General features: G+C 45.0%; 1 protein-coding gene across 1 annotated transcript; it reads right to left on the bottom strand.

Annotated features, from left to right (window-relative positions):
• Window positions 1–3,747: 3,747 nt before the first annotated feature.
• Window positions 3,748–12,812, bottom strand: LOC116074710 (triggering receptor expressed on myeloid cells 3-like). Its single transcript, XM_031347466.1, has 4 exons — window positions 12,669–12,812; window positions 10,770–11,120; window positions 4,665–4,771; window positions 3,748–4,173 (listed from the first exon to the last, which is right to left on the bottom strand). The coding sequence occupies exons 1-4, from the start codon at window positions 12,712–12,714 to the stop codon at window positions 4,120–4,122; spliced, it is 558 nt and encodes a 185-aa protein (XP_031203326.1). The 5' UTR covers window positions 12,715–12,812; the 3' UTR covers window positions 3,748–4,119.
• Window positions 12,813–13,427: the final 615 nt, after the last annotated feature.

The raw sequence follows: 13,427 nt of genomic DNA, 5'->3' as shown, positions 1-13,427 counted from the left end.
CAGGAAGGGAAGGTCATTGGCTGAAGACTCAAGGCTATCTAGATACCTCATTAGCATGGAAAGGAACTCCAGGTATTATGTCACATGACTGAGTGCCCAAGGTCTTTTCAGATGGGTGTCATGGTTACGTGTTCCTGAGCAGGTACAGAGATAGGTAGGAAGTGGCTCTACTACTGCCATTCTGAAATCTTTGAGATTCTTGAGGTTTGAGCTCTTCAGCCTTACAAGTTCTTATGCCTATCTGGTAGCACAGTTCCAAATCCCTACAGTGTTTAATCTGTATTCCCATATATGTTACTCACTGTCCTATGGCTATGAAAAGACACTATGACTAAGGCATCTCATAAAGGAAAACATTTCCTTGAGGGCTGGCTTACAGTTTCAGGGGCTTAGTCTATAGTCATCATGTCAAGGAGCATGGAGGCAGGCAGACATGGTGTTGCAGTAATAGCTAAGAACTTCACCATGATCCATGGGCAGAGAGAGAAAGAGACAGACAGAGAGACTGAGGCAGAGAGAGGCAGAGAGACAGAGACAGAGAGAGACAAAGAGACAGAGAGAGGCAGAGGCAAAGAGACAGAGAGTGTGAGAGAGACAGAGACAGAAAGAGAAAGAGACAGAGAGAGATAGAGAGAGAGGCAGAGAGACAAAGACAGAGACAGAGACTAAGCCTGATGTGGGATTTTGGAACCTCAAAGCTCACCCCACAGTGACATACTTCCTCCAACAAGGCCATAATTCCTAATCCTTTTCAAATAGTGTCACTTCTTGATGACTATACATTCAAATATAAGAGCCAATGGGCCATTCTTAGTCAAAACTTCCATTTTCCACACCCTGCCTGCCATAGACTTGTGGCCAAATCATAATGTAGAAATGTTTTCAGTCCAACTTCAAAAGTACCCATAGGCTATCACAATCTTAATATTGCTTAAAAGTTCAAAGTTCAAAGTTTTTTCTGAGACTAATGACAGTTTCTTACTGTAATCCCTTATAAAATCAAAATCAAGAAGCAAATTATATACTTCCAACATACAATGGCATAAGATATACATTACCATTCCAACATGGAGAAAGGGAGAATTCTGGACCAAAGCAAGACCAAACACCAGCCAGACAAACCCCAAATTTTGCACCGTCATGCGTGATGTCAAAGTGACAGGTATCCCATGACTCAGAATCTCTGACACAATCCAGGCTGCATCTTCACAGATTCATACAATGGGCATCTCTGAGCATTCATGCAGACACACCCCTGGCACACACTTACCCTTAGCAGCTATCCTTAGCCAAGGAGGGAGATTCTACAACCCCTTTTTTGTATCCTTGACTCTAAATCAAAGATCATATGACTAAAGCTGTCAAGTTCTGTTGCTTGCTATAGGTGGAACATTCAATTATATCTGTATGAGGTTTCTATTGGTGGTGGTTTCCTTCATGCTTAAGCTTTTCTGTAATTCTTTTTCACAAGTTAGAAGCTTAGCTAGGTGCAGTCTTACCCTGAAGTCACCACTTAGCTTACTTAGTATTGAAAGGCTGGAGAATCTTAGAATTTAAAATGAGGGCATTTAATACAAATGTATGGTGTATAACCTTTACCTAAAAGGACATGGAGGGCCACTGTAGCCAGCCAGAAATATAAAATAGCCAGTTCCTGGAACCCAGAGCCTCAGGGCTCTGGTTCCCGATACCTGCCCCTCCTGAATGATCCACAATGAGCGCGGAACTAAGAATGAAGGTCTAGTGGTTTATGAGACTCTCCACCCTGTCAACCAGTAGATGAAGATTACAGTCCTAGAGTGAATGTGTTCCCCTCCCTAACTGAATACCTTGGGTCAGGTCCCTCAGAAATTTTCCACTGTTTTTATGTTCTGTTTCCTTGGTAACTCACTCTCTCCTCCCCCAGCTTCCCTTAAATACTCCCACACTTCTTGTGCCCGGGGGTCGAACTCCTCTGACTGGCAAGGTCATGAGATCAACCCCGGTACCAATATCCCCAATAAACCTCATTTGATTGCAGCAAGTTCGGTCTTTCGGGAGTCATTGGGTGGTCGCATCATCCCAAGACTTGAGTAAGGATTTCCCCAGTTCTGGGGGGTCTTTCAATATCAGGCTTTTCTTTAAACCTTTGTTTTGTTGTTGTTGTTGTGACAGGGTTTCTCTGTGTGACCCTGTAGACCAGGGTGGCCACAAACACAGAGATCTATCTGACTCAGGTGCCTAAGTGTTGGGATTAAAGGAACGGCCCACCACATCTGGATTTCTTTAAACTTTTTTTTTTAATTTCCCTAAGCACTGAACTTAGCTCAATTACACTTCTTGGAGCTCCTCTTTTTCTGCAAACAGTCCATTTTGTATTTCTCTCTGTCTAACTTACTCCTTTCCTGTATGGTTGTTGTCCCATGTCCACTCTGCCATAGGACATGGCTGCTTGGGGAGGTAGGACTCAGGGAATTTGTGCTTATCTCATGCCACCACCGCCAGAGCTGGTGCTGGAATAGTAAAATATCAAGACACCACACAGCCCTGCTGGGGGATAGCATCTAGTCCCAGGCAGGGCAGCAGGGTTGGGGTGGGGGTGGGAGAGCTCCAGCTAGTCCCAGTGGTAATTACTGGCTTGGCTTTTTTCCTTGGCTTGGCAGATGCAGGCTTGGTGGTGGTTGTGGCTGGGAGCTCAGAGAGGACTTCTATGAAAAGAGCCAGTCCATGCTTCCAAACAGTTTATTGTCATGGCAGAAAATGGATAAATAAAACCATACCCCACTTCTGAGGGTGGGCCTGAGATTAAATACCTTTTGCTGGGAGGAATGTCTGGGAAAGAAAGCTTATTGGCAACATCTTCTGGACCTCTAGGTACCTCATTAGCATAGAGAACTCTGTATTGAGCCTATTTGACTGTGGTCATATCTCTTGTCCTATTGTCTTGGCCTGAGATGTTAGGGATGCCTCATTTACATGTGGAAGGGCTTGGGGGCATTGCCTGTATGTGATTGATGGCCACAACTCTCTCTGTGGGGGTGGGAATGGCTGCAGCTACATGACAGAGGCCTAGTGCCAGGAGCAGGCAAAGCTCCTACCATCCCTTCAAGGTATCCGGGGCTTCAAGCCTTTAGCTTGACCTTACCAGGCTTTCTTTCATGGTCCACAGTCCCACACTTTTCATTATAGATCTACACAAGTGTGACCACTAATAACCACACTATACAGTTGATATTGAGCTGTCTTGAAATCTCCTTGGCCAACACCATTAATCCAAAGCCCTTTAATTTAGCCCCAGGCAGATTTTTGGAACAAAGGAAAAAGCAGTCACATTCTTTGCCAACATCACAAGAAAGGTCTGTAGGTCACTTATGTACATTCTTCCCCTCTAAAACTTTTTGACCCCGACAGTTCCAATTACCCTCAACACTGTCTTCAATGCTCCTACTAAGATGTCCCATTAAGCAACACTTAAAACATCCAACTGCTTTTCAAGTCAGAAGCCTTCCATATTCTTCAAAAAAAAAAAACAAACAAAAACAAAGAAAAAAAAACAATCATGGTTAGGTCTGTCACTGCAATACCCCACTTTCTGGTGCAACATCAATTAAATAGACAAGAAAATCTTTCATAGACACTCTCAGGACCTAATCTTAATCTAAACAATCCCTCACAGATATGCCTAGAGGCTTGTGTTCTGAGATTTTATATTGCATCACGTGACAATTGGCATTCACCATCATGGGAGGGATACAGGAGCAGTAAAACTGCATGAAAAAAAAATACATTTATTTTTATTATCAGAAGAGAGATAAGTTACATCATATAGGTTTTACCAGTCCACAGCATGGCAGGCCTGGTTAGTAGAAGAGAAATTGAGATAGGATTTTGAGGTGAATTCTCTATGGATCCTGCTTGACTGCTCCATCAAAGGTCCAAATCTATCTCAGTTTCACATTCTTCACTGATAGATATCTCATGAGGCTCCTGCTATACAGCTCTCCTCAGAGCTGTTCTCTGAGAGTAAAGTGATAATTAGAGTTCACAAAGAGAATGTAGGAAGGCTCAGATTGTTCCCAATACAGAACATCTGGTATGCTGTTAATAGAAAAGGTGGGCTCACAGCTTGTAGCAGGAAGGCTACTGTTTCTTAGAGTCTTCCTGCACTTTGGATGTCTTGGAAGGCTGTAACACCTGTGCAGGAAAAGGAATAGACAAGCTTTAGCAAGTATCAGCTCAATTGCAGGCATGATGGTGTACACCTTTAATGATAGCCCTCAGTAGGCAGAGGCAGATGGATCTCTGTGAGTTCTAGGGAAGTCTGGGTTACATAGTGAGACCCTCAAACAAACAAACAAACAGACAAAACTAGAAAATATATGACTAGACCAGAGAGCTCAGGCTTAAATGAAACCTTCCTCTTCTGAAGGGAAGAGCAGACAGCCCACACTGCTGTCCCTACTCTGCTGTCCCCACCCTGCTTGTCCCCATACTTGGGTTTTCCTAGCCAAGGGAAACCTACTAAGCACATTGCTCCCAGGATCTTGGCCAGTACCCTGCATTATGCCTAGGGCTGGCCTTACCTCTTGACCACAGAGCCCTCTGAAAAGGACATCCAGGGTATGGGTTCTAAGGAGCCTTTGGGACCATTCTGATCCACCTCACTCCTGGCCTGTCCCACTTACCTTAGGCCTAGCTTTGCAGAGAAGGACAAACAGGAGTGAGAAGACCAGGCCCTTGTTCAGTATGATGCCACATGTCAGAACCAGAATGATCACCATCACTGGCTGCTCTGTGAGATCAAAGGCAAGTGTTGGCACTCCAGGGATGACTTTACTAAACCTAAGTGGACATGGATTATCTGCCTTCAGGGCTCTGTGGTTGGACTTGCTACCTTCCTTTCAACCTGAGAGCAGACAAGAGGTGGCATGCCCTTGGAAGAGAAAGCCCTCATCTTTCCCATGATCCTCATGTCCCAGAATAAACTGGTTTCCTGTTTCTTCTTACCCTCTCTGCCCCTATTTTATGCTTCCTGAATATGGTTACTAATTGCAGGCATCCCCACCAGCCTCTCCCATTTCACCTGACACTAATGTCTCTCCCTTCTGTACTCCCCAACTCTTCTGCTGCCTTCAAAGTGTCTGGTTCCTAATCCTTTCCACAGTGCTATTTGGCAAATACTGTGGCTTGGGAAGAGATAAACACTCTTTAGGAGGGTTAGCAGAGGCATAACCTCCACTGGATGCCCAGATATCCTCGATAAAGTTGAACAGTATGCCCTGTTCTTGGGAGTCTGTTTACCCAACCTAACTGGCTTAACCTGAGCCACCAAGGAACCTGACGGTATGTGGATTTTTTTATGTAAGCTAGGCAGCTCTCTTCCCAGACCATTATCATAAGACTATCTGACTGAGGAATATGACCCTTCAATGGTCAAAGGTGAAGGTCAAAGATGGGATATCTACTTCCCAGCCAGCATCCCAAGCTGCACAATAGATAAGAAACATCCAATTTTGACACGGACATCAGGGGCCAGCACTGTGCCCAGGTCTCCTAACATCACACCTAAGTTATGCTCATGACATGGTGTTGGTATCACCCTTCAGAGTCTCATCTAAGAGCCTGGCCAAGGGTCTCAACACTCAGTATATTCTTCTACCCAGTCCGTCATACCCAAACTACCTACCTGCCCTGGTCACAACCCTCCTGCTGAGGGTGTCTCTGATCTACAGAGGCAGTCCTAGGTGCTTTGATAAAAACTATGACTGTGCTGGATAGTAGAAATTAGTGGTGATTAAGACTAAGTTAGTACCAGGAGTGAGGTATCTCTGTGACAGACCTGACCAGGATGTGTAGGGGAGAATGTGAAAAGACTTTGGGGCTCTGGACTAGAAACCCTAATGAGTGTTGAGAACTCAGTGAGCTGTTCTGTAGGAGTTTGGAAGGTAAGAATGTTGAAAGTGGTGCAAAAGATACAGGTCTATGAGGTTTTAGAGGGAAGCAAAGATTCTATTGAGCCTTTTGTGTGAAGATTCTATGGTCCTAGTTAGCTGAGACTGAAGAATAAGCTGTGATTAACAAGAGACCAGAACCACTAAAGTAAACCCTTTTCTTTTCTTGGACAAGGATGCTGATCATCTGGGGCTGCTCTTGAAAAGAACCATGGAACCATGGCAAGCCATAACTATCTAACTCCCTGGGGCACTGCACACACACAGTATATAGACATGCATGCAGACAAAGCACTCATACACATACATACATACATACATACACGCATACATACATTCATACACACACACATACATATATACATACATACATACATACATACATACATACATACATACATTTTAAAATTAAATGAACTGGTCATCTTTTATAGCTGGGGGAGGCTTTAAGTAGTGGGATTAGACTATATTCAATTGAACTGTTGATCAAGGGGGTCCCATGGAAATCTCCACACAACCTAGACAAAAGGTTGTTCTCTGAAAATCGACATCAGGGCCCTATTACTGAGGACAGCACCCACACAACTCAATGAATGTGAAGTTGACCTGGTGCCTACATAGAGATCTCACCCTAGGTTCTGTCTTTGGTTCAGGAAGGTTCTTTGCAGGCTGCCAAAAGAGAAATGTGGACACCAACCCAGCCCAGAAACCTTTGACCTATAATCTGTCCTGCCTGCAAAATATACTAAGGCAATGGTGACACAGAACTTGTGGGAGTACCCAACTAATGTCTGTCTTGAACTAAAGTCCACTACAAGAGAAGGAACCCATAGAACTAGGGTAAAACCAATAACTACCTTTAAGAAAACCAATAAAGTGATTCCTAAAGATATTCAGTTATACTCATAGATCAGTGCCTTGTCCAGCTGTCCTCAGGGAGGCTCCCTTTGGCAGCAGATAGGAAGAGATGCAGAGACCCACAGCCAGACATTATGTAGAGAGAGTCTAAACTGGAGGTTTTCATCAAATCCCTCCCCTCGGAGCTCAGGGAATCCTTTGGAAGAAGAGATGGAAAGATTGTAAGAGCCAGAGGGGATTGAGGACACCATGAGGACACAGCTCTTTAAATTAACTAATCAAGGCACTTAGGAACTCTCAGAGACTGAAGCAGCAAGCACAGGGCCTCAGGGGTCTATGGTTCTTTGTGTATATTATAGCTATTATCTTAGTATTTTTGTGGGACTCTTGACTGTGGGAATTGTTGGAGTGAACTTCTCTTATACTGTGTGAAGGTATGTACCTGTATTTTCAATTGTTAATGTTGTAGCAGCAAAGAGCTAAGCCTCGGTGTTGGTATAATCATTTCTATGGCACATCACAAGCTTTTCTGTATGTAAATGCTTGTCCTTCCTCACCAGCCCAAAAGATGAAGGTCAGGTAGCTCTCATTGCCTAAAGGCAACCTAAGAGGTAAACAGGCTTTATCTTGCTGCTGTTTGGTTCAGACTGGAATATGGTTTTGTATAATAAAGAGCTGACAGCTGGACTTCCGGCAGGAAGTGTGGGGGCGGGACTTCAGAGCAAAGAGAGAAGAGATACAGGAGCTGCAAGCAGACAAAACAGATTTGGGAGAAGCAGAGCAAAGACAGAATGGAGCTGTAAGCAGGCAGTGAGAACCACACGGGGAGGCAGGATGACGGAGAAGCCAAGGTTAAGTTAGCTAGCTAGCTGAGAGACTGCCCAACAAAAGGCCAACAGCTTTAAACTACATAGAGGTCTCCATGTCTTTATTATAAACCACAAGTCAGATCCATGAAAGGGAACGAGTGAATCTCTGACTCTTGTGCCTGTTCTTGGGACTCTTTTCCTCCTGTTGGGTTGCCATGTCAAACTTCGATATAGTTTTTCCTTCATCTTATTATATTGATTTTACCATGATAAATATGTATCTCTATCTATCAATCTATCATCTACCTACCTATCTATCTATCTATCTATCTATCTATCTATCTATCTATGGCTTTAAAGGAAAATAAGATAATGTCTTTGGCTAATAAAAACCCTAGGATCTTACTAAACAGGTAGTATCATGCTGGGGACAGCATACAATGGCAAGAACTGCCGGGATAGAGACATCTCAGAAGCCCGCAGCAGCTCCTTGTAGAAAAGGATAGTGTCTGGGACCCTGAGAAGCAGGAGACACATCCCTCCAGGGGACCCGCCATCTGAAATAAGGGACTGCGTGCAGTAGGCCAGGATGGAGACATCTCAGTAGCCCATGGCAGCTCTTTGTAAAAAAAACAGCTGTTCTCATTTCTCCTAACCTTAGCCCTGGACAACAGCTGTATAGATTTCATTTGTGTGTGACTACTTTTCAGTTGGCCTTGGTGTGCATAATTATTCTATTATGTTTGACTTTCTTACTTCTATCTCCTTCTGCTTTGGCTAATTCTGTGAAGCTAGATGTTCCCCAATGTAAGTAATGATTCTTTTTTTTTTTTTCAAGACAGGGTTTCACTGTGTAGCCCTGGCTGTCCTGGAACTCACTCTGTAGACCAGGCTGGCCTCAAACTCAGAAATCCTCCTGCCTCTGCCTTCCCAAGTGCTGGGATTATAGGCGTGCCCACCACTGCTCAGCAATGTAATGATTCTTAAACAATTAAAATTTGAGGCATGGGACACAGCACAACACAGTCCTAACGACTCAGGTACATGCTGTGTGTTCTCATCTTGAAAATAATGTAATAACTACACAATGGTAATTCCAGATTAATGCTTGACTTGCAAAGAAAGTTTGAAGAAATTATTAGAAAATGAAATGGGGGAGGGGAGGGTGAGATGGCTCAGCAGGTAAGAGCACCGACTACTTGTCTGAAGATCCTGAATTCAAATCCCAGCAACCACATGATGTCTCACAACCACCCAAAATGAGATCTGACACCCTCTTCTGGTATGTCTGAAGACAGCTACAGTGTACTTAGGTATAATAATAAATAAATCTTTGGGCTTGAGCTTATGTATAATAATAAATAAATCTTTGGGCTGGAGCAAGCAGGGACTGAGTGAGTGAGGCCTACTGGAGCGAACGGGATTGACCAGAGCGAGCAGAGGTCCTAAAAGCCAATTCCCAACAACCAGATGAAGGCTTATAACTATCTGTACAGCTACAGTGTGTACTCATATGTATGAAAATAAATAAAAAAGAAAATTGAAACAGAGCCAACATTGGGACCCCAAGAAAGGACAAAACTATTAAAGTTATGAAATAAGTTTTGCACAACATTTGAGAGTGGTTCCTGGATAAACAAGTATAGAATATGTAAAATCTTATATTAGTAAAACTAAGTCAAAACACTGGGACCCTCAGGAAAGTCATTGTGTGCAATGTGCAGAAGCAGAAAGCTAGTGGAACTGCTGAATTAAGGGTTAACTTGACTCTTTCTGGCTACCGCCTGGCAGCTTTGCCCATGTCATTTATCATTAGAACTTCACAGGAAAATGCAAGTAGCTAGCCTCATAGCTCTGAGCTCTGAAGTATAATAAGTTAAAGTTTAAACAATGATAAGTTTGCAATTATTATTATTTTGGCTATAGGCCTGGGAATAGGGAAGCTTGAAACTTCGGGGGAACAATTGTAATTCTTGATTCTTTGTGGGATGTGGTTATTCTTTTGAATTTGATTTGGCAATGATTATATAATGTCCTTTTTATCTACTTTTGGAGTATCAATAAAAGACTGGGGCAAGAAAAAGGAGAGTGAGCATGAGAATAATGAGTGAAGAGAGAATGTGAAGAGTGAGTGAAGAGAGAATGTGAAGAGTGAGTGAGGAGAGAATGTGAAGAGTGAGTGAAGGGAGGATGTGAAGAGTGAGTGAGGAGAGAATGTGAAGAGTGAGTGAAGAGAGCATGTGAAGAGTGAGTGAGGAGAATGTGAAGAGTGAGTGAGGAGAGAATGTGAAGAGTGAGTGAGGAGAGAATGTGAAGAGTGAGTGAAGGGAGGATGTGAAGAGTGAGTGAGGAGAGAATGTGAAGAGTGAGTGAGGAGAATGTGAAGAGTGAGTGAAGACAGAATGTGAGGTGTGTATGGAGCGTGTGTGTGAGAGTGAAAGGGGAATGCACAGAGGTGTGTATGATCGTGAGAACTCAAGAAAAGAAAAGTGCACAGGAGAAAAGCAGAGTGCGCAGAGAATGCAGAGTGTGTGCAGCCTCAAGCTGGGAGCGAATGAGTGAGAGAGAAAGAGACCAGAGAATGAGAGAGAAGAGAGAGAAACTTTAAGCCTTGAAAAACTGCCTGTCAGCTTGTACCCAAAAAGTAGTTTGTGTCTATTTATTATGTGCCTTCCACATATCCTTGCTTCCAGTTGAGAACTCTGATCCTGTGTCGAGGCTAGACCCGACAGTATCATATTGTTCAAACTAGGCCATTTTATAGTTGTACCAGGGACTTTTGAGAGAGGTGGGCCTGTGGGGTCCTAGTAGCTGATCTGCAGCTGATCTGCAGGGGAGCACAGTGAATGACTGCATTCCTGAGTCCTTCTGACACATGTAGACAGTGGGACAAGTAATCAGCTGCAGGCAGCCACTTACGAACTTCTCTAGATTCTATGATGTGGAAGTGGATGGCTTTTGAGTTCACCACATCCAACGTCTTTGTCTTAGAGACAAAAAAAAAATGAGGCACAGAGAATGTGACTTTCTGGGTATCACACTATGGAAGAAGGAAAGATCTAGAATTCTATTATCCTGAGCTACCTTCTTAAAGCAGCACCTCCTGGAAGATGGGGTCCCTGCCCACTATTGAGCAGGAAGAGACTCCACCTGAACCTCCACCAGAGCTCACCTTGACACCATGTCAGCCGAACCCGTCGATACAGGATGATAACGTTGTCAGGAGAGAGGTAGACCACACACTGGTACAGCCCCACATCTTGCCTCTGCAGCCCAGTCACGGTGACCTTGATGACAGATTCGGTGGGATAATCCTCCAGCAAGTACCTCCCAGCCCGGGCCACATTGAAGTCTGGATTTCTGGTGTTTGTAAGCACCAGGGTCTCTGGAGACCTCTGGCTTCTGAGCCGCTGCCAGGCCTTCAGGCTCGATGAGTAAAGCATGATGTTGTAAGGACAAGTCAGGGTCAGGTTCTCACCCTCCAGAAAACACATCTGTTCTTCTTCATCTCCAGCTTGGAGCCCTGGAATGGGAGATACATGCTTCGTGGAGCCAACTTGCCTCCTACATCAAGCACACATTGCTGGGACATTAATGGCCCCAGCAAGCATGGCAGGAGAATCTAGGAGCACTATAGCAATTCCAGAGCTCTTGATTGCTTTGTGTGTGTCTACATCAGTAAGTAAACCAGGCAAAATATTCAGAACAGGTGACTAGATCTAGGCTGTGTGTTTGCAGGAAATATTCTGTCTGCATCTTGTAGAGTGAAAATGTTTCATGTTGAATGATTACAAAAGATCTTTACCAGATGGCATCAGCATTTCTAATTTTAGAAATGTGTGTGCATGTGCAGGCAGCCATCTGCTGTCTGCCTTCCTGCCTTCCTCCCCCCACCCACCCCCCCGTGTGTGTGTGTGTGTGTGTGTGTGTGTGTCTGTCTGTCTGTCTCTCTCTCTCTCTCTCTCTCTCTCTCTCTCTCTCTTTCTCTCTTTCCCCCTTTCTGTCTGTCTCTGTTGATCTATCTCTGTCTCCTTGTATCCCTTTGTCTTTCTCTCCTCCACCTCTCTGGCTGTCCCTCTGACTCTCTCTCCTTTTCTCTCTCCCATCTCTGTCGGTCTCTCTGCCTCTCTATCTTTTTCTTGCACCTCTCCCTTCTGCTGTGTGTCTCTACGTGTCTCTGTCTGTCTCTCTGTCTCTGCCTCTCTCCCTCCTCCCCTCCCTCCCCCCTTTTTCCCTCATTCCAGGGTCTCACTTTGTGACCCAGGCTGATCTGAACTCAACATATAGCATAGACTGCTTCAGATTCCCCACAGTCCCCTTGCCTCAGCCTCCCAACTGCTGGGGCTACAGGCATGCCCCACCATACCCAGCTCTCTATTGTTTTCTATTGTACTTCTGGTGGCCCAGACATGGTCGTTGCTGCCTGGCACACAGCCTTTTCTGTTCATTCCTTGTATCCTTAGGTAGAATCTTCCTTTAACCCCTGTCCATCTGTCTAAGGGGGGCATCTACCAGACAGTGCCACCTGCACCAATCTTTTCCCCTCCTTGGTCTGTCTTTATTGCCATGGGCCACCCACACCAGGCTACACTACTATCACCACCCTAACATATTTATGTATTATTTACAGTGCATGAAATACTGAGCCATGGGATTTTCATCAACTGTTGGTTAATTTGGGGGATATCTTTCTTTATCTGCCATTTATGTCGCTTCGTGGTTGATTGTTCCTTTAAGGGAGATTTGCCTCCCTGGTTTTACCTCTAGGTTGAGCATCAGCACAGCGCAAGGTGGTTGCCTGGTTTCCACCACATAACTTTCTCTACTTCACCATGGCCTAGAAGAACCTCCAACTTGTTTCACAGCCTCTTCCCTGCTGCATCAGGAGGGATCACCAAGGCTTCTGTCCATTTCGTCCTCAGTACTCACCCATCTCTGACACATGCCTGGTCTCCTCCCAGGCCATCTTGAGGAACAAAAGTAAAGTTCTTTTAGCAGCTACCTCCCCTCGGTGAGCTCCATCCCTCCGGTTGGCACCCTGTCCTCTAGCTTCCTCACTGCCTCTCCTTACCCGAGACACAGAGCAACAGCCCCAGGTATAGCAGCAGTGGTGACATCCCCCAGGTCCCTGCCTCCTCCTCCGTATGAAGCTCCTTCCTGGGTATGCTAACTGACAATGGCCACTTACAGCTGCTGGAGCATGCTGTTCCACATAGAAGCTGACTGGTTTCTGCCCCCACAGGTTCCACTGTTTTGTCCCATTGAGAAACCCCAAGGGAAATGTGACAAGAGGAAGCTGCCCCAGGAGACACAGAAGAGGGGAAAGGAGAGAACCCCATTTTTGTGACATCCTCCTTCCTCCTTTGATGCCACAATCTGTTGAGAAACACTCTGTGGCTGGCTGCCATTCCCCACCATACCTGAAGTCCCTACACTGTTCCACTCACTGCCTCCGCGTACAAGAGCATTGTCACATCCACGACCCTCACACCATCCTCCCCAAGTGAAAGATACTGAACGTTCAGATTTGCTCACCTCCCAAAGCCAGGAGACAATCTGATGTCATCATTAGACATCATTCATCTTGTTCTGACACAGCATCTGTTGGTATTCTGTCTAAACTTCACCCCCACAGATACCTGGCAGCAACCAGGTAGGCTTGGCCCTATAAAAGGGGCTGCTTGGCCCCTCCTCTCCCTCTTGTCCCTCTTACACTCTTTCTTCTCTCTTGCTTCTTGCCCCCTTGTTCCCCATTCCCTTGCTCCCTCTCTCCACATGGTCATGGCCAGCCTCCACTTCTCTACTCTCTCCTACTCTCTGCCTTTCTCTG

Source organism: Mastomys coucha, unplaced genomic scaffold (assembly GCF_008632895.1).
Source record: "Mastomys coucha isolate ucsf_1 unplaced genomic scaffold, UCSF_Mcou_1 pScaffold3, whole genome shotgun sequence".
Classification (NCBI taxonomy): Eukaryota; Metazoa; Chordata; class Mammalia; order Rodentia; family Muridae; genus Mastomys; species Mastomys coucha.
This window is presented reverse-complemented; position numbering and strand designations above follow the sequence as displayed.